Raw genomic sequence first — 22,076 nt, forward strand, 5'->3', positions numbered from 1 at the left:
TTGTGTGGGAAAAAATGAACAAAATTTGTCAACAGAGGCCGTAGAGGAATTCAACATCCGGGACAATCCATTTAGTACATTATTTGGGCCCGCCACTGCAGTGACAAAATATAGCCAAGTCTATCATTACTTAGTGAAATCTAATAACACAATAGCCTAACAATAACATATATTTTTATTCAGTAAATAAATTACAGCTTACAGTTGTCATTTGTAATTCACAATTACATGTACACATTCATACACGTAAAACATACCAAAAAAATGGAATGTTGCACTATTGTCAGCATTTAAAAGATGCAATTAAATAAAATAATTTTATATAAATTGATTTGAGGTAAATACTAATCAGATTGGTTAAAATAATTTTATTATATCTCAATGAATAAAAAATATTGACTCGCCTTTATTCAGCTAAATCCAGAGCTACTTTTCTCATGTTTAAAGATAAAAATATTCTTGTTTTCAAATTAATTTATAAGAATTGGCTATGATAACAATTTTGTCTGTTGAAAAATAACAAAAATTTTCCATGTGCATATTTCGCGCAATAAACAATACGCACACGGAAAATGTATGTTATTTTTCAATAGACAAAATTTTTATCATAGCCAATTCTTAATTCTTAATAAAAATTGTTGTCACAATCAGTTGGATGTTAAGATTAGTAGCGAGAACTTTTTTTTTAATTATAACTTTTACGATAAGTGAGATTTAATCTATAAAAACCAGATAAATATTAGAAGTTCTTAAATTATTAGCGTTTTTTAAATTTCAAGTTAATGTCAAAATGGGAGAATAAAATGAAACTATCTAACTGTTTACGTTTGAGAAAAGAGTGAGAAATGTAAGAAACATTTAAACAAAATACGAACATACAAAAAATAGGCAAAGTGTAAGACTTACAAATGTATTTTCTTGATTTCTATTCCTTAAAAACATCAGTGGAATGAAAATATTCGAACCATCTTAGGCGACGGCTTTGAATATCGGAACAACATCTTGACATATAGAACACATTTAGTAAAGGATAAAAAGAACGCCTGTGCAGAGCCCAGTCTGTTTAAAAGCAAAAACGACAGCTCACTGTCTATTAATCGAAAAATTCTCATAATGATGGTTTCCCTCGGACATAATTTAAAAAAACTAAACATATGAAAGCGTCTTTCTTTACAAAATATGTTCTAATAACCACCCAAAAATGCATTTGTACGATAAATGTAAAAACAATTTGATCTTAGGTAAGAAAATATCTCAAGACGAAACAGGAATTGGGTTGTACCCTTTCTTTTCAGTGAAAAAGCTTCTAAGAACAAAAACTTGTCCGATGCCTAGCAACAATATAAACACGGTTTCCCCAATAGACCAATAAAACACGCGCTTGTTCAAGTCCTCGGCGAAAATACGACCTTTGGCCTCTCTTAACCGGAAATGAGTTTGTCCGTCCACTACTTGGCCCAGAGATGAATGTATTTCTTCGCTTGTTGACTCCATCTGAAAGAAGACAGAACTAGTTATTCACTCAATAAAAGAACGTTTGGTTTCACAATGCACGATTAGTGTCTCGAATAAAACTGAGGGTCGAATGAAACATTTTCCTTCAACTTAACTGCGGCAGTATATTTAAGAGGGAATCGGCGCAAAAACCAGGCAGTTTGTGGCACATGACAAATTTTGTTTCAAATAATTTTATTTATTTCATATCACAAATGCACCATTTCTCTCATTTGAATGTTGGTAACGGTCAAAGAGAAATAATTTACATAGAACGCACTGACATTCATTGAAATAGGGAAATAACTCTGTCATTTGGTTGCTTTTATTGGGACCTTTAAAATCATTTTCTGAGCCATCTATTGTCGATTTCAAAAAATCTTTGTACTATGATTTGTACATTACTAGAACAAAACAATCAGTGGGATAAAAATTACCATGTGCCATCTATATCATAGAAACAGCCCTGCCTGGTTTCTAAATGGACAACCTCTCAATACATACAGTGCGTACGTTGGTTCTACAATGTACAATGTAATACAGACCCATATCGTGAACTTAAAGTTGTACCAAATTACTGACTTACAACAATCTTCAACTGTAACATTCAATTTTTAAAATGGTATCTGACCTGAGAAATACATGGATTTGGCGCATAAGCAGATTCCGTTTATGATACCGTGAACTGTTTAAAACGTTCAACATTTTCATGCTACTATTAGACAAAAAACAAGCAATTTTAAAAATGTCCATGATGTACACGCACGTGTAGTACTGTTAATTTCAAATTGCAAATTTCAATACGTTGTACACGTGTTTTAATGAGTGCTCATCAGCAGCATTAGAGCTAAATACATTTAAAGTTAAAGATTTAAAAAAAAATGTATACAAAAAGTACTTAAAAGCAGAAATATCGAAAAAGGAAGCCAATCAAGCACCGACAATGAACTTGTGGTAGGTTTGCGTTTTTGTTGTTTTCCGTGACGCATCATCCCTAATTATATTGGCTACCCACACAAAATCTCACCCTTCACAGGGTCTACAAAAATATGTATTATTTTATATGTAATTCGGTCCTTAAATTGAGGTTTTAATTACTTGCCAACAGCCCGTTTTGTCGAACAAAAGGTTCTTGTCCCAAGTACATGTACGACACATTTTGATAAAAAAAAGGAGATAAAAGAACCTTCATCGACCGCGTTAAGACATATTTTAACTAGGAAATATGCCTTTATTTACGCAGTAAAAGAATAAAAAAAATGAAAATTCTTGTTTTTCTTTGTAACTTACATGGTACAGAAAACAACAGCTGTGAAGAAGATAAGACCTTTATAGTGCAATTTATTTCATCTGGTGAAAATATGATGCAGAACGAAAACTCGTTTGTGCAGAGTGAATTTTACACGCAACGTATCATACATCGGGTTTTGGTGTCTTGTTCGTTGAGATTTAATTTGTTTGTTTTGTTTTGTTCGTTTTGTTTCCCTGGAGAATGGACGACAAGAGATTAAATGAACTTTCATGTATGTTAAGTAAGGACCACAAAAAATTAAGATTCTTGATTTACCATTATGGGAAATATTTTTAAGTAGAATCCTCCCATAAGACGGAAAGATACATTTAGCGAGTCCCATTGCATCATGTAGAAATCTAAGACAGGATGGATGTAAATTTGTACAGAATTTTACATGTAACGAATAATAGTACAAAAGTTGTACAGTTGACTTTTGAAGGTGGATATAGTTTAAAACCAGGATTTGAAAGAATCCTCATGAATGTTAAGTCCGAGACCACTTGAACTATAGTCCAATGTAGAAAAATTTGCAATCTGTCAGATTTATAGTCATATACATGTACAATAATAAAATGCTCAGCAGGGTACAACTTTATACGGTCGCAGATATCAAATCCTGTACAGCTGGGGCGAATATGGACATTTTGTTTTTGATTTAAACACATTTGACAAGAATCTGACAAGAATGAAAACGGTTATAGAACTAAAATATTTACAGTTCGACACAAGAAATAATAAATATATACGAATTTGAAGAAAATGAATATTTCTGACCCCTTTATGATCCTTAACTCCTAATGTGTAGATGCAACCCTTAACTTAACCTACATTTTATAGCATGGTCCCTGGTAGAAAAATTTCACAGAGATACATACTGCCCCCTGCAGGTAAGTAACACCCTCCGTCATGCATGTATGACAATTTGACAAAGAACTTAACATACATTGGTTAAATATCACCAGGCCAACCCTAAGGTTTGACAACTGTATAGATAACTCGATGGACATACCTAATCACTTTAGTAGAACAGTATCTGTTTAAATCTGCTACATGTATATCACTGATAAGATATGATCAGATAAACGTATCCAAGAGTGGAGGCCCTTAGTTCCTATACAGTTCAAGTCATTACCCCCAAAATCACTACAACCCTCTTTTTTGTGGTGTGGCATCATGTGCTACATATTTATGGATCTTTACGCTTTTACTAAAGTTATTATTCGGAAACAAAAAAAACCTACAGACGACGACAGCATGATACGACCGCATTTTTTGACGGTCGTATAAAAAAACCAGTAACAAAACTGACATTTCGTTAATTATACTCAATTCACCTTTTTTCAAACACAAAACAGCTATTAGTTTCTTTATTTTTCAAAATATAAAACTTTCTAAAAAGATATCAACAAATAACCGCTTTCACAATCTCATAGATGTGTATACTCGCTGTTATAGTGCTAGGTTGACCGATAATTCATCCTTAGAATTTTAAACCTTTATAAAAGTACAAATCATTTTATCTTTTTAAACATGTTACTAGTATAATATTTTAACAAATGTCTGAAGCTGACTGTTCCAACTAAAGCATAACTCAATGAAAAAAAATCTGCTATTTCATTTTCAGTTCATGTTAATAAGATAATGTTGAAAGTTCCTGTTTATTTCACCGACACACAATGTAAAATATCTGCATAGATTTAAATGAAATTAGATTCTTTTTGTAAAAAAAAACCTCTCACTATAGTAAAAATAGTAATTAACTGCACCAAAAATTAAGACAAAGCCTATTGATGTTCAATTTAAGCCAAAGAACAAGTCACAAAGCAGGGTGTTAAGGAGGTAGACCTATGGTAAAGGACACAACTCTTGATTGATTGATTGTTGTTGGGGTTTAACGCCCGAGCAGCATAACTCTTGAAACCAGTGATATGTTTGTATCAAATTCAATTTCACCAAAGCCTTTCAAGCTTTTCCTTGAAACAGAATGAAATCAATCAAAGTTACTTTAGTGCTTACATGAGATTGATGTAAAATGGTGAATACAAACGTTCCAATAATTTGTAAGAGTTGTGTCCCTTACCCTAGGTCTACCTCTTTAAATTCATTACTCATAATGCAAGAAGAGCCTAATTTATAGGATATACTGTGGGACTGCTATGACGATAGTATGTTTGCAGTCATTACATGTGTTTGAGTGATACCAACAAAAATAATGGATTTTTTTACACTATCTTATAAGTTTGGCCTTTATCCTGTTCTTATACAATAAAGTTTTAAAATACACTACAGGGGGCCTGAGGGGGGATCCAAAAAATTTTGGAAAAGGGGTTCTAGGCTTTCATTTGCTTATCTTTGCCCAATTCTGCATAAAAGTGGGTGTGTCCAACTCATAACCCCAACCCTCCCATGCCCCTACTAAAACCCCCCACTGCACTGCTAGGGAATTATCATCATGTGGATAACTGGGTGTTTCATTAAGATTAGCAGCTGTATTACTGAAAATAACAAAGGCCAAAAGCAATTTAATCAACAGACCATGGTTTCTAGCTTCTCTGGCTGGCAAATTAAATGTACTGATATATCATTAAGTTAAATGACTGAATACATGTACATTAATGATTATAATCTTTCATTCCTAATTCCAATAGTGTTAAACCTTCAGTATTATTTAAATGGATTTCTTGCTGAAGTCCTCATTGATTAAATATACATACATGCAGAATTGGCATCAAACCTCTCATATGAAAATGCTTTAATGATCTCATTACTTTGAATTATACGCATAGCAAATGTACAATATGTGTGTGTTTGTTTGTGTGAGAGCAAAAAATTGGGTCATTATAAGTCGGAACATAAGGACAACTTCAATCCCTTTCCAAAAGCAAAAGAAAAGTTTCATACAAAAAAATTTAACAACAATACAGACATAATTACAACATGGTATCATTTGTACAACAATCAATGTCATTCATACATAAAGCTAAACAGATACATGTAGTACTATCAAATTCACATTTTGCACTAATCATTCCGAATACTAACTGAATGAGATGTTTTAACAGACCTAAACACTCTGCCTGTCCCTATTTCTTTGTATTTACTCAGTTTCATTACATTTCATCATATGATGTAAAAATGTCCAAAGCTGAGACAATGAAATCTCACAGGGTACAACAATGTTCTAGGATTCCACTTGAAATTGAAATTTTGACGTGGAAAGGTTGTTTATTATGCTACACTTTCCCTTTGATAAGTAGAAAGCTTGATTTTCAAGTGTGGGAAAGTTAATTCTTGTTTAGAGTGTACCCATGGAAACCCAAAAATTAAAAAAAATCTTAGAACACAGCTAAAAACTGGAATATTCTAGTCTCAAATATGAGAAAAAAGTTCCTATAAATATTATCTACTAGGATTCTTCAAACAGCTTGACCTTATTCTTCTGAAATTGAAACATTTCCTTTTCTTCCTAATCTTATAGCATCACTGGCATGTGCAATGTACCGGTAACTGCTAACAAAGTACCGGGTATTCACCATCTTACAAGACCCCCCCCCCCCCCCACCACCACAAAAAAAAACCCTTTTTTCTGCTTGTCACACTAAACATACTTTGAGATTTTGAAATTTACTTTAATATTCTTTGAATAACAAATAAAATTGAAAACTGTGAGCACTGGCATAGGGAAGGACTGCTATCAGTCAAATCAAAAACTCTACTCCATCATGTCGAAAAAAAAAAACATGAAAAAAAATGGAAAAAAAACCAACACATACAAAAACTTGGATGGAAATGGATGGAAAGGTGATTTCATAACAGGTTTTCAGTAAGGCCCTAAGCATCAGCACAAATATATACTATCATGAATTTTTAATTTTCCACTCAACATAGAAGAAGCTGAGTTCTGTGAAATCAGCAGGGTAGGAAACTCACTCAAACTCTAGGCAGTCCTGAATACAACTTTTCAATATATTTTCTGTATGGGTATATAATTTTTTGCTAAAACTGGCCAGTCCTGCCAAAAAATAGCCAGTCACGGGCTGGCGGGCAGGCTACTATTTCTAACTCTGAAATCAGTGCCTACCCAATAAAGTAGAGTCACATTGCATTATATGTCTTAAGTCATATGATTTAAAAAAAAAAAACAAAAAAAAAAACAACAACACCAATTACTGTATATTAATTCCATCCTAATTCAATACAGAATCATGGATTGAAAATAATTTACCTTTAAGTTATTTTTTTTTATTTATGGGAAGCTTTATGAAGTCATTATTTTTTCAGCCATGAAGGGTGGAAAAATTAAAATTCATACTGATAGTAGTGTAGTTCCATATTCACTTTTACATCATTTTTCAGAAAAGTGACAATTTTCAATTTGTGCCAGTGAATGGCCTAAAAATGACCCTTACTGAGACCCTGTATGATAAATAATAATAAAATCTATTAAACAAATCAATAAATTAAGCTTTTCCTGTCCTCTTCTCGGTGAAAAAACTTCTCAATACTAAAACTTGTCCGATTCCCACAAATAATATTATGAGCGACTGTCCTAATGACCAGTAGAAAACTCTATCGTTTAAATTTTCTGCAAAAATTCTGCCCTGTGCCTCCCGTAACCTATGATGAGTTTGGTAGTCTAAGATATTACGTAAGTCTTCATGCAGATTGACAGCAGAGGTTTCCATCTACAAAGGAAAAATAAGCCATAACCAGAAAGTTTCCTCTTGATCTGACCAGTAAATACTTAAAAGCATGGATGTACTTAAGATTACATTAAGAACCTCCAAAACCATACAATGTACAAAGCATGTGATCTTTATTTCAAATTATTAACAGTGAAACCTGACTAAACTGAGCCACTTTGTAAGAATTAAGTATCTGTCTTTGTAAGAATCATGCAAAATCTGAAAAATGTGATATGTTACATATTTACATTTTTGTAATTAAGTTGTTTTATGGGTCTATATTGTGAAATGTGTAATTATTCATATTCATATATTCATATCTTTTAGGAGACAATCAACATTAAAATTCCACTATATTCTATTGTATTTGAGTGTTATTTACAGTTATCTCCCTTAATTTTGAAATCTATGGTGCCATATCTATTCTGTTTACTATGACATTTAACAAAAGAAAAAATATTTAGGCTTTCTAAGTTGAATAAATTCCAACCATGAATCACATTTTGCATGATTCTTATGTGGAGAGCTACTCAATTAGGTTTGATTAAAACAGATTTCCAGTTTTTCAGGGTTTGGTTTAGGCATGTATCATAATAGAAGATCAAACAAGACAAACAGATCAACACATGTATTCAGCAACTAGCATGAGCAAGTGTTGCGTACACTGTATTGCAATGACTGATATACATTCACTATTATTCAATGATAATTTAATATGACCATTTAAGTTGTTAGGAAAGATGCCATCAATTTTATTTAATCTTGGATAAAAAAAATTTCTTATCACCTGATCAATAAACAAGGCCATGAACTACGAAGAGTGACGACAGTTTCTTCATACATGTATTTAGGTTTTACAATTAGAAGTAGGGTGTGGTAAATCAATGCATTTTCACTGAAATAATCAAAATATCGAAAAGTAAAACTGTAGCACTTAAAAGTTCAGTAGTATATTGAGATGGGGATAACAATAAATCTAATTGTTGAAAATGTTCAATGACTATTTAAAAAAAAACCTGTTGATTTTAACGTAAAGGAAATAATACCTCTGAACAGGAAACACTTCCACAATAATATGTAAATTGGTTGGTCGGAAGAAAATATGTATGTATGACATTATACGACATAGTAAATATATAAATCTAAAGAGTCAGAAATTAATGATACTATCCGTAAGCCAAAGCTGAAATCTAAATTGGACGATTCAAATGACTCCAATATCACTCTCTATTTTCTATTAAGTAATGTAAGCAAAAAATATACAATAATCATGCTCATAAAATAGAAGTCAGATCAAGAAGAAACAACGCCATGCAGGATGTCAAGTACTTTGTGTGAAACAGATTGTGCATGTACGTTAATCATACATGTGTTTACAATAAAGTTCCTAAAACAAGGTATTGTTTGAATTCGGAAATTATTTTGGAATTAAAAAACATTACCAAAAAGAAATTTGTATAACTAACCCTTACTAAGGGGGTTAGTCATGCTGGCATGGCTAAGGGTTAGGGTTAATAAGGTAACAAAAGTCAAGGAAAACATACTAACCACCTTAGCCATGATGACCCGTTTAGTTGGGGTAAGTTTCATAAATGTTTTTTCACTTATTTTCTTAAATCCAAAATAACTCCAAATTCAAATAATACCTTTTCTAAAATCAATTTAATATTAAATAGTAGAAAACTTTTAATTTTATAGTGTCATGTTGACTCTCAACATATCAATTTCTAAAAGGAAATATAACTTGAGAAAAATACATTTTGAACCTTTTTATTTTGTTATTTGTATAATTTCAAGTAAATTATTGAGATTTCGACACATTTGACATCTTTGAGAATTTAAGCACAGAAACCTATTTCATACAATAGTACCATGGAAACAAATAATCATGCAAAACCATGACCAAGACATGCAAATCCGATTAAAAGGAAGAATATAAGGAGTAGTGGAAAGGGAGATAACAAATGTTGATCTAGCTAGCATTGAAAAAGGGAGATAACTAATGTTGGTCTAGCTAGCCTTGATAACCCAGTCATGATCATTCAATAGAACTTCGAAAATGACCTGCAAAACTGGATAATTAACACTATTATAGCTGACATCAAGAAAGTGAGCATTACTGGGAATACTATCTCAAATCAGAACAATAAGGGCCTTCAAATGAAACAAAAAATTTCTTGTATCAAAAATGTTACTTTAATTCTTAAATAGAACTTTGATTCTAAGATCACTGATGAAAATAACCTGGAAGTACAGTGTAGTCACTGTAACAGTTGTGACTATACTATGTAAGAAAAAAAAATTGTTACTCTAGTTAGTAGAGTTGAATTTTTACATTTGTTAATCAGAAGAAATTCAAGACTACTAAGACAATATTACTTTGTAATTTCATTTACCTAGCCTAGGTCTTGGATCTTCAACTTTTATCATTGATATTTTATTGAGAACGTTCAGTTTTGCTCAAGTGAACCACTGATTTCAAACTTGAACAACTTCAGGACCCAACACTTTTTTTTAATTTTAAACTTCTGAGGATATTCTAATTAGCAAAAACTTGCATATGAGTTAAAACAGGAATGAAAGAAAAAAAAAACAAAATCAAATCTGTAAACTCACCAAAGTCATAGCTTTATGCTCCTTCCCATCACTTTCAACCAATGGCTTCTCGTCACCAACTTGGAAGTCGAAGTAGACAATTTTATGTGTGAAGGTGGAGAACTCGTTACTGAAGCAGAATTTGTACACTCCTGTTTGGTCAGGGGTCCATGTGAAGCTATCGTATTGTTTCTTCACATCTTTGTACAAGACTTGTCCATTTGGGGCTGTCAGTTCCATATCAACATCATATTGGCCACCTGATATCACCTGTCATTTAAAAGGAACAGTTCTGAGAGTTTTACATGTAGTTACATGTATGGTTTTATGCAGAAGACAGTCCTCATAACAGGTTAATGAAAATATTGTTATAAAAACCTCTGACTTTATATGGAAAGACATCAGTAATTCAGGGATTTAATTTAAAATTATGGCATGGTAGCCCACAGCTTAAATTTTGGTAGCAAATATGTAAAGTTCTTTACAATAAATGTAGAAATTTAAGTAGCTCACACCAAATTTTAGTAGCCATTGGTGAGTGGGCCCTACTAAGTACAAAACCTGAGTTTTTGAGTGGCATATTTGGAACACATGCTCCTACCTTGTATTTTTCTTTTGATACTACATGTATGTAGAATGTACCTCATCAATGTACATTGCACATGTACTTGCTGGCCTTTCAAGTCTCACAAATTTTGCACACTATAGGGCATAATCTAGGCAGCGAAATAGAGATTTAAGTCATCAAGAATTTTTGAAAATAGTTAAAAGTCACCAACTTGTGTTCTTTTAAGAGAAGTGAAGTCACTGTGAAAATTGACCAAAGAGATTTAACTCTAGCCCTTCTAGGTAATAAACAACCAAAATAGCGGCAATTTTTGTAACGAAGAGAAAACTTGAATTGGAAGAAATTCACTTAATTTTCACCAGTTCCAAGCAATCCAGGGAGTATTTCAGCCCTTCTAGCGACTAAGATAATGGATAAAACCAGCAGAACGTATCTGAATGAAACATATTCAACTTACCCATTTCAAAATCAAAGAAAGGTACGGTACATGTACATTTTGTGTTCCATGATTAAATATTTCATTTAATGACAACAATTAATTTATTTACTAAATGAGAGACTCTTACAGTTATTTCTATTGTTTTAAAAGAAAATTAATTATTGTTATGTTCAGCTTGGATCACAGTTATGTGTATGAGTGTGTGTGGGTCTGAGTTCAGCTTGGATCAAAGTTATGTGTATGAGTGTATATGGGTCTGAAGTCACGCTTTGTTTTGATAAGGCAAAAATAAAGATAAGTAAGCTAAATAGTAACTATTATCACTTATAAAAAAAAAATCAGGGAAATTTATTGGATAATAGACTGCCATATCAAGTCATTCATTTATCAATTTAAATTATAACTATCAATTATTTGAAAATAATCCCACTAAACAATGTACATGTACATGTATACATGCATGTCAGTGCAGGTTGATTTGTGCTTTGTATCAATTACAATATAAGTGTACTCATCATAATGTCAGAACAGAGTTGATTTACATAAAATATCTTTTTTTCTTTTCTGGAAGTGACCACATGAAGGTCCGGACAATTCTTTGCCTAAGAACATTTTACTATAAGAAACAAGTTCTCACTGACAATCTGATCTCTTACTATCTTCAATTACATTTACTTATTATACATTATTCATTTGCAAGTATAGAAAATGGAATTACAGTATTAAACTTATCTTAATTGTTTATTATTTATTAGAATACGTGTCCTTGAGATACAACTTCAAATCAATCCAAAAAAAACATTCTAGCAGGGAAATATGATTGATCCCTATTCCAAACTCACTTCTCCCTATCACTCCTGGATGGGAGAAGTCACTTCTCCTATTCACTGAATCCTAGATCCTATGTCCTGCACCATAAAATTATAAGATTCTATAATTGTTTTAACAAAAGTGCTTCCAACAGAAATTGTCTTCATTCCCTTACATTTTACACCTTTAATTGTGTATAACTGAATAAGGCCTAAAATACATTCCGTGTTTCCGGTAACCCGACCGACCCAAATTTTTTTGGGGTGTCAAAAAAATGCGGATTTTCGTCATTTCCATCCTACATCTTTTACTACCAGAATCACCTTGCTCTCCGATGTGGAGGTTCAAAATTCATTTAAAAAATGGAACAATATGGTTGTGGCTAGGGCAAGTTCAGTATTGTCATAATAGAGACAGCAAAAACAGTAGGTATCAATGTCCTGCCAATCTATAATTTAAAAAAAAAAATAAATCTTACCTAAATTTGTAGCCACCCTAATTTAGGAGATGTTACCGGAAACACAGCATTTTTTGGTCACAATGGTATCATCAAATCCATGTTGGTTTAGTTTTAACCTTATGCCACATCAATTGCACAAATGCAACTGGGTACATGGTATTTATTTCATAGCATTTAAAAAAATTTAAAATACGGACATTGTTGACAAAGCTTTGGTTTCCATGAGATAAAAAATCCACTCTCTACTATGGAATCATTTAAATTAAAAAACTGTACGTAGTTACCTACTCCTGTCTTTTTACCAATGTATATTTTAATGGTTCTAGCAGATTACTAACATTTCTCAGTTGTGGATACAAAAAAAATATTGAAAAGTAACAAAATGGAACAATTTTATCCTAGTTGTCCTTTGGTAGGGTCACAGTGGAGGACTTGAGTGACTCAACTGTGAAGACGAGAGAAAATTAGCACTAACATGCTGTAAGTAACATATGTTATGGTAGAAGATGTAAACAATAACTCATACCTATAAATAAGTTGGAAAATATTTGTTAATAAAGTATTCGTATACCAAATCATAATGGATAATAATTCATGTTTAAATTACAAACCTGAAACTCAAGTGTTGATTGAACACCTTTCTCAATCTTTTCAAAAAAGCACTGTCTCTCATTGTCAGGTAACTCAAATGTCAATTCTCCAGCAAACACGACTGCCAACGAGCATAACGTCGTGATGACAGCGATCAATTGATCTCTCATTCTTGAGATTTATATGATTTATACACTGGTTGTTCTTTTCAAAGCAATAGAAAGTGTTCAAAATGGACAATTCAACGAATGTGACATGTGTTGTCAAGTATTCACCGGCAAAGATGGCGACGTGGCATTACAGTTCAAGGGAGACAATTGAGACAATAAAATTTATGACATTTGGTACCGACTAAAGGCAACTGTGCAAAATGTTTGACATAGAAAACTACAGAACACATGTTGTAAATAGTCAATGCGATTTAATAATCTAATTTAAAATCTTACTATTTTGGGTTGGCATTTCTGGCAATTTAAAACTTATGTTAAATTAAGTGAGTTTTTACATGTGCTAAAACAACAAAAAAAAACCCAAAAAATCACATCAACAAACCGAAACAAAAACTTTGTTTTTTGTCAAATGTATGGATTACTTAAACATTTATAAATGTTCCCTAGTTATAAAGATATACCACAATTAAAATTCCTATAGATGCAATTAATTCTCTCTTTTTACTGGATTGTTTTAATACAGTATAATTTAGAATGTGTAATGAAAAACTTGAACGTTGGCAATACTTTAGTATTTTTTTGTTTTGTTTTTATGTCCCAATGTGTGTATTGTGTATGTGTGCATGTGCTTGCATTGCTTATTTGATTTCATGTTTTATGTGCTGCATGTAAATGTATGTCTTTTACCATGTCTATGAATGCCTGTTATTTTTTTTTTAAATATCAGTCGGTTAAAGAGCTCTACTGAGCTGATGTTGATTGTTATATAGTACATATATCTGCCGACTTTAAATAAAACTTACTTACTTATTAACTCATAACGATGAAAACAAGTAACCCAATGTTGAGTCAGTACTATATGATAGTAACTTTTTAACAAGTTTCTTTTCTTAAAAAAAAAAGACATGGAATATATTTAAAATATATTTGATTGTGCCTTATAAGAGAGGGGTCAGTATCTGAGACTCAAAAGGGGGGGCAGTTCATATATATATACACATGTAAAGCCATGAGACGACATGCTGCTGGAATTGTGAATTGGTGGAGAAAAACAAATATAATTTTGTGATAAATCAACAAGCTCACATTATGAATTATAAATATAAATAGTCGAAAATGTCCCTGTCCTATCATCTGTTGTTTTTATTTTCTGGAATAAATGATGAGTCTATATAATATGATGAATTCTATATAATATGTCCTTGTGTATCATAATCAAGGGAACGCTCTTTATATATATGGGATTATGTCTCTCTTTTTCAGTTCTGATAAAATATTTGAAAAATACTACATTTTTTCAAAAGCAAAATATATGATAGTGTGGAGGTTACAGTATCCCTGCGACACCCCTATCAAAGAAGTACTGGAGTGGCCCCCGAGTACCGACGTCAAGGTTTAGGGAGCTAGGTACCATCTGATTTCTAGAGGGCTGAGGGAGTGTGTCTAGGAACGAAATGTATTTTCAGCATAACTCGACCTTCTACTTTTTTTTCTCTAACCTGTTCTGGATATAGTCAATTGTTCATCCTGATTTTTTTAACTATACATCATCGCCCTGTCTTTTAAATTCAAATTTGGCCCTAGCCCCGTCACAAGACAAAATAATTAAGACATATGAAGATATCTCAGTGCCAATATAATGATGGGAATATCTTGACTTTGACTTATTTCCGTCTCTCCTCGAGGAGAATCGGCCCGTTAACAAGTCCTCTCCATCTGTCTCTTTCGATTGCCACCCTGGTTGCTTCGGTCCACGACTGAAATCCTAGGTCTTGTCTTTCTTTTTCGATGGTTCTTCTCCAGGTTTCCTTTGGTCTACCTCTCTTTCTTTTACCAACTGGTGTCCATGAGATGGCTATCTTTGCGTGCCTGGTGTTATCCATCCGTAGTACAAGTCCCAGCCATTTCCATCTTCTTCGCTTGATGGTAACACTTAATTATCTTATCCATGTCAGCTTTTCTTTTCACCTCATCGTTTGTTACCTTCTGTGACCAGTAGTTTTTTAAGATTCCCCTTAGGCTTTTATGGAGAAAGGTGTCCACCAAGTTTTCATCGTTTTAGGTCATCTTCCACGTTTCACTTCCGTAGAGAAGAACAGATAAGATGTTTGAATTGAAAACAGAATTTTAATTAGTTCTTTTTGAGATTTGACTGTTGTTCCAAATGGGAGATAATCTGTTGTAGGTTGACCTTGCTAGGCCAATTCTTTGTCTAATATCTTCGTTGGCGCCTCCTGAGTTGGTTAAAATGACTCCTAGTTATGTGAAAGTATTGACATCTTCTATCACCGTTTCGTTAGTGCTAGTGATGGGCTGGTTTTTACTGGCATTAAACCTCATCACTTTTGTTTTTCCTGCATTGATCTTTAGGCCGGTGGAGTGGGCAAATTTGCTTACATTATCAACTTTTCTCTGCAGTTGTTCTTTGTACTTGAGATGGAAATATCAACAAGGGGGAAATCCAGTACATTGCAAAAAAAGTTTATAAAAAAAACTTTAAATAATTAACACAACAACAAACAACTGAAAGTAGGATAATGGAATGGAAGATCTATAAGAAATTTCTGCTCCTTACAAAGACTGAAAGTTGAAATTTCAACTTTAGTTGTTTATTATCACATTGTTGCTATAAGGCACCAACCATTTTAATACTGAAAAGGGGGGGCTGGGATTATTTTGAATTTTTTTTTCTAACTCAACATAAAATCACAGGCCTTCAACGGGAAGAAAATCGTCTGTGTCTAATCACCGTGTACAGGCATACAATTGTGGTTTTTGGTTTCGTGGATACCGGGGATACAAAATAGAGGCGATACGGACGCAGGAAAATCGACTTTTAGGTCTTGTTTTAAAAAAAATGAGATAGTTATGTGAACAAGCGATTATTTCACGGAACTATGATTATCAAGCGTATGTTACATTGTGTTTCTGGTAGTAAAAGCGTTTCATAAAAGATCGAACATATCAATAGGGTCAATCTAAAACAAAAACAAAACAAAATTGTAATTTTTAAGCCGTGACTAGACGCTAAAATTCAATTATTGCGTGTGCCGCGTTTTTAAGGGGGGGAGGGTTCATACTGCAATTGCTTCATTTTCTGTATGCTGTCCTGTTTTCCATGATATATTTGTATGTTGATTCTGTTGTCTACATTGTGTCGATCGTCTTAGCTTCCTGTTTTCACATTTTGACTAGGTACTTGGATTTTGATGTTTCTGACCTTTACTTCTTGCTTTCACATTTTGGCTAGGTACTTGAATTTTGATATGTCTCTGGCCTTTCTGGTTTGACGCTTCGGTATCTTCGGAACGTATTGTTTGCCTTAATAATTTATTTGCAAACAAACGCTTACCCTACCGGTCCACCTGATCCATGCTCCCAGTTTTCAGTGGAGTCCGAGTTGCTCATTTACTTTTGTTACTTTGTTTGTATTATTTTGGTTATTTTATGTTCTTTGTTGTGTTTTGTCTGTTTTCCATTTTTGATCTTTGTCCCTGGATAACATTTTTTTGATTTCCGCTAGAATCTTGGTTTCCTTGATTACCCTTTGCTTATGTATGGAAGTTTGCACTTCACATTCGGCTTTCTTTAATCGTTTTCGGTAGTTTTATTACATGTGAAATAAATTAAAAATAATAAACAGATAGTATTGAGACTCGTATTGTCTGAGGTGTCTTATAAATAAAAACAATTCTGACATGATACTTTTATTGATGATGTTAACAATATGTTATATACATTGTAAGAGATCCCTATCAACAGCATGCAGCTAAAGCACATGGTAGGCTCGTCACCTTTTTGGTGTAAGAGTCCAATAACGTTGAAATGAAGATACCGGAAATCAACAACAACCAACACAACAAAACAAAACAAACAAACAAAAACAATGCAAAAGGGGGGAGTTTTCGTCAAAGAAAACAAATTCTACCATAACATTATAATAAAATCCCTAGCTGAAAGCGTTCCTTAATTATCGTGCGGTGTGTGAAAGGACAAACGGACAGACGGACAGCATTGTTCTTCAAAATAAATTTGCGTAAAATCACTGAATGAAAATGTAATTATTGGTTTCTTTATACGGATCCGATTATAAAAGTACCTTTATCATAAATAGTTTTATTATAGAAAAATACCGGCATACCATAAACAAAAAAACAACAACAACAAAAGGACGGATGAAACAGGGAATGTTTAGTTCTATTCACAGACACAGACTGAATCTAAGTAGGATGGGCAGACAAAGTTTTTACATTGAAATTTGCACCAGGCATTTAAAGCTGGAATGCCGATACGGCGACATCTACAGTTTGTTTTTCCCAAACTGGTCGAGACCAAAGCTGAGGTCGAAGTCGTTGCCTTTGGGGTAGTCGTTGCCTTTGGGGTATCAGTTATTTCAATGCTAGATGATGCATGTGTTGAGGTTGACGACGTTGTCTGTCGGACTGTGGTTGGGGCAGGCGTTTGGCTGGTCTTCTTAGCAGCGCTTCCGTTCTCGCTTATAATTGCAATGTCAGAGCATGCGTAAAACTGTTCTTCAACACTACCTGGACTATTGGCTGAAAAAAAAAATATTTTAACTCAAACTTTACTTAACCAAGTACAAGTTTTCATACTCAATCTGTAATGAGATTTATATCATAAAACCTTAACGAGTAAATAAATGGTCAATTTTCATGTTGCGAACAATTCGATTATAGGTGTAAACAGCCACAACAGTATTTATGAAAGTTTTACCTGTAACATATTTCCACTGCAAGACGCACTGAGAACAAGTTAATCCCACTGGTAGGCTAAGCACTTTTGTTTTTACACCCCAAAATGGCGGAAACTGCAATCTGAAATAAACATAGCTAACATGTATATATATATGAGAAAAAGTGAAAAGAATCAATTCAAATGAGGTGTGGAGTGTCCATATGCCTCCTGTACTACATGTAGCATCAATTGTTTTCATACTGTATTGTCTAATAAAGGTTGAAACACTTAAAATTGTATTTCCACAAAATATAATTTTGAGCACAGTGCAGCAAATTCATTCTTGAATGGCTTTTTGAAATGAATACTAAACTACATATATTTGAATACCAATGGCGGTTTGAACACTTCCAGAATCACATTTCCTTAAAATGTAATTTTGAACGCAGTACAGCAGTTTATTCTCAAACGGCTTTTTGTAACGAAAACTAAACTACATACTTGTACACCATGTATTTGGATTTCTATGACGGTAGAAGCGTTTACATCATATTTCAACAAAAAATAATTTTAAGCAGAGTACAGTAATTTCATTCTCAAAATTTTAAAGGCTTTTTAAAACGAAAACTAGGTAAATCAGGATTCCATCATAACTGCTTATCGTACTCAATCAGTACAAATGTGATATGGATCGACTAATTCCTGTGATGATAATACAACTGAGTACCGTACGTACAAAATTAAGTTGTTTTGTGAACAAATTACATTTACATGTACAATTTTTCACTTGTACAGAATTACTACTCCTACAACTTTGGATGTTTGAATTACATTTCTCCATATACATAATCTTAAATACTCTCGTGCTTCACGCTCCGCCATACTTGCAAGTCGGAAGAATTATGCTTGAATAATTTACATTTTTTACATGTTTAAAAATTTAACCACTAAAATTCTTTCCAACGTTAAAATATTTTTCATTCCGCAGATTAGACTTTTAAAAAAAATACCCCTTTCAACCTACAAAATGTATTGGGAGTAGAGTTAACATATCTAAGTATAAACGAAATTCAAGGAAACCATATATTTAGCGGGAGGTTAAGCGTTTGTTTTTTCCCCGGAAGGGTTAGACGTAAAAATAAAAATGAAAATACAAGACAAGACAAGAACTGCATCATGACGAAAGAATTATATCGACAAGCATTTGGCTGTACGTTACATTACAGATCCGGTTTATAGTGAGAAAAAAAAAAACAACACACACACACAATTAAAAAAAAACACAACTGACTCGAAAAAAAAAGATAATTCTAAGTTTCCCTTAAAAATCAAAGTTGCCCCCGGTTTATCCTCCATTAAATATAGCTTTAGCAACTTACTTTGTTTTACCAGTTCCAGCTTCCCGAAGCAGATGCTTGTCAAGGCAATCATGCGTTATTCTCTTGTTAATGTCGTTATTCACACAAAGTCGGAATTCGAAGAAGCCACGATGATCCGCCGTGATCATGACTTCCACAGTAATGTTTTCTCCTTCACGATAATTCTTTACAATGATACCAGTAGCGTAAATCCCGCCAGCCTCGTTCTTGTATGGACCTTGGTATGGGTCTCCGCAAACTCCACATCTTCCACCATGTGCGATCATATTCTGAGAAAAACAATCTTCTTACAAGAGCTGCATCAATGATCATTGGAAATGCGGATCTATTTGAAAAGGGTGTGAATGTTTTTCCTTACAACAGATGTTTGAAGTTGACGTCAATCTATAAGATAATGACCCTCTATAGCCATTCAAAATGGTCAAAATATAAAAAAGTGGGTTTCTGATACAGAAATCTATATAAAAAAGAGGGTCCAGGCTACAATTAAACTCATTTTCGCCAAAATATTGCACAACAAAGGCGGTCTAATCTCCGATTCCCCCTCCTCCACTCTATCCTGCACCGTTGAATATGTACATTGTAGGTACGGGTATTTCATTTAGTCTAAATACGTTTTCAAACTATTTAAGTTTTTAGTTCAAAGTGAAAATCAGACAGGAAGTATGGTAATAAAAATAACTGTTTGATTTAATGTATATCAGCAAAAATAATAAATAAATAAAAATGAAAAAAATAAAATAAGTGCAAAACAAACAAAAGACTGTTTTGAGTTTAGATATAAAAAATATACTCACCGATTTCCCACCACAGTTAAGGCCATTGTCGTTGTAGTTTTTGATCGGTACGGGGATGCTGTACGGAGGTCTCCAAACTGACGAACGACCAGGCGGGTCCTTAAGGTATCCATGCCCAACAGAATACTCCACGGTAGCTGTCAATACTGATAGTACTGCAAGATAATACATTGTTGTATGGTTGTCTCAAAACTGTTGATGGTTCCGTCTACGTAGCCCCTTTTATGTTGTTGAACACGGAACAGCATCTTTGATAAATCAATTAAGGTGCAGTTTACGAAACAAAGAAAATATCGCTTCCTGATTATCCAGAAAAGGTTAAAGTTCGTAGTTACAGGAAGGGATACCCAGTTATCTTCAAACCAGCTTAATGGGATTATGTAAACATGATGTCACATGTACCAGAGAGCACAGGAACGCACGTAGGAAGTCCAATGACCTATTCACAAATTTATGAACTTGATTAGGTTGTTTAACTTTCTACAATTGTGCATGTTTGCAGTTTAAGTGCATTTGAAATTTACAGACTGACATGTTAAAGGTTTTTAACTAATTGTTCCTAAAGAAATGGGACTACACTCATGGAATGCAGCACGAAACAAAAAAAAGAACTTTTGATCGCCAGACGATTGGACATGTGTTTAGTGCATTGTAGAAATGCATGATTTCGGAGATGCTCTAATTTAAGAAACGAAATCATTTCTCAAACAAAGTTAGAGCGCTTCACCTTCAGTACAAAAACAGGGTAATATCTAGTCCCGATGAAAATTTATTGCAAATGTTATTCCCATTAATATAAAGATAAATACATTTAAAATTGACAATTATACTAAAGAATAGCGGTAAATATCATGTAAAAAAGTAAGTTTTGTTTTCTTGTTTTATTTTAGACCATGCTAGAATTTCGATAAAAGTATGAAGTATTATGGTATATAATACAAATGGAAATGGTGAATATATACATGTATATACATTAAAGATATATAGTTTATGCATACATATATCTTTCATTAAGATTTTTTTACAGAAAAAAAATGTAAAAACGAAACAGAACAGGATGTTGCAAAAGTTCTTGGTCTCAGCATACCTACATCTATATAATAAACATAAATGGACGCATACCCTACCGGTGCACTTGGTCCATACTCCCAGTTTTAAGTGGAGTCCGAGTTGCTCATTTACTTTTGTTCCTGTGTATGTATTATTTTGGTTATTTTATGTTCTTTATTGTGTTTGTTTTCTATGTCTGGTCTTTATCCCAAGATCACATTATTTTGATTTCCGCTAGACTCTTGGTTCTAATGAAATCGCATGGTAAACAAGGACGGATTGGAACCCGGATGTGGGAGTACCAGTCAACATTTCATAGACATATACCAATTATAATATTGTTTCGTAAAACATTGCAATATGCCCACAATGCATGTGAATTTATTTGATTATCCACGCTGAATACCACCCAAATTACTCGCACCAAAAGTGCGAAAAATACGAAAAGTAAAAGTGAAAAAAAAATATGAAACTAGTACTTGGAAGTAGGCATTTGACAACGTGCAGAAGGGCAGATCCAGAAATTCATTCAGATTCATTTGCTCAATTTTCCCCGAATTTTAAACACAATCAACACAATTTTCTGACAAAAACATTGGTTCAAATCCTGAACTTGGACACTCTCCAAATATTAAATTGTCACACTACGGTTTTCTATACTTGTTTTGAGAGGCCTTAAGGACATGTACAAGCTCTTCTTTTCTTACTTCTGTCCCGCAAAAGTCATATGATAACTCAAAAACAACAACGATACAATGTTTGATTTCATGACATATTTTAATGTTTCCCGCTTTACATAATTAATAAAAAAATATATCGAAAAGAGGGACATGCGTAAAATGTTCTTCTCGCATTTTGACTATAAACAAAAATTAAACGAAGATATCCGACGAAAACATGAAACATAAACATAAAATGTGTGGTTTTATCTTATAGAGCTAGTAATTTGATACAAACTGCATGTAATCAATGTTTTTTTTATAAAACTTTTTTCTTTTTCTTCATCTTACATAAATGTCAACATGGCGAACGATCGGTGCTCGGAAACA

General features: G+C 33.1%; 2 protein-coding genes across 3 annotated transcripts; both read right to left on the reverse strand.

Annotated features, from left to right (window-relative positions):
- Positions 1-157: 157 nt before the first annotated feature.
- Positions 158-13,239, reverse strand: LOC148597200 (transmembrane emp24 domain-containing protein 7-like). 2 transcript variants are annotated; one of them, XM_088564473.1, is made up of 3 exons: positions 12,957-13,239; positions 10,090-10,338; positions 158-1,494 (listed from the first exon to the last, which is right to left on the reverse strand). In XM_088564473.1, the coding sequence occupies exons 1-3, from the start codon at positions 13,104-13,106 to the stop codon at positions 1,255-1,257; spliced, it is 639 nt and encodes a 212-aa protein (XP_088420599.1). In that variant the 5' UTR covers positions 13,107-13,239; the 3' UTR covers positions 158-1,254. The 2 variants fall into 2 exon arrangements, with proteins under 2 accessions (XP_088420599.1, XP_088420600.1); XM_088564474.1 differs by lacking the exon at positions 158-1,494 and adding an exon at positions 4,141-7,473.
- Positions 13,240-16,797: 3,558 nt separating this feature from the next.
- Positions 16,798-20,211, reverse strand: LOC148597201 (uncharacterized). Its single transcript, XM_088564472.1, has 4 exons — positions 19,978-20,211; positions 19,181-19,449; positions 17,841-17,941; positions 16,798-17,662 (listed from the first exon to the last, which is right to left on the reverse strand). Exons 1-4 carry the CDS (start codon positions 20,146-20,148, stop codon positions 17,304-17,306), a joined length of 900 nt encoding a protein of 299 aa, XP_088420598.1. The 5' UTR covers positions 20,149-20,211; the 3' UTR covers positions 16,798-17,303.
- Between the last annotated feature and the right edge of the window lie 1,865 nt (positions 20,212-22,076).

Source organism: Perna viridis, chromosome 15 (genome assembly GCF_037379345.1).
Source record: "Perna viridis isolate PV_CMFRI_1.1 ecotype Kerala chromosome 15, ASM3737934v1, whole genome shotgun sequence".
Lineage (NCBI taxonomy): Eukaryota > Metazoa > Mollusca > Bivalvia > Mytilida > Mytilidae > Perna > Perna viridis.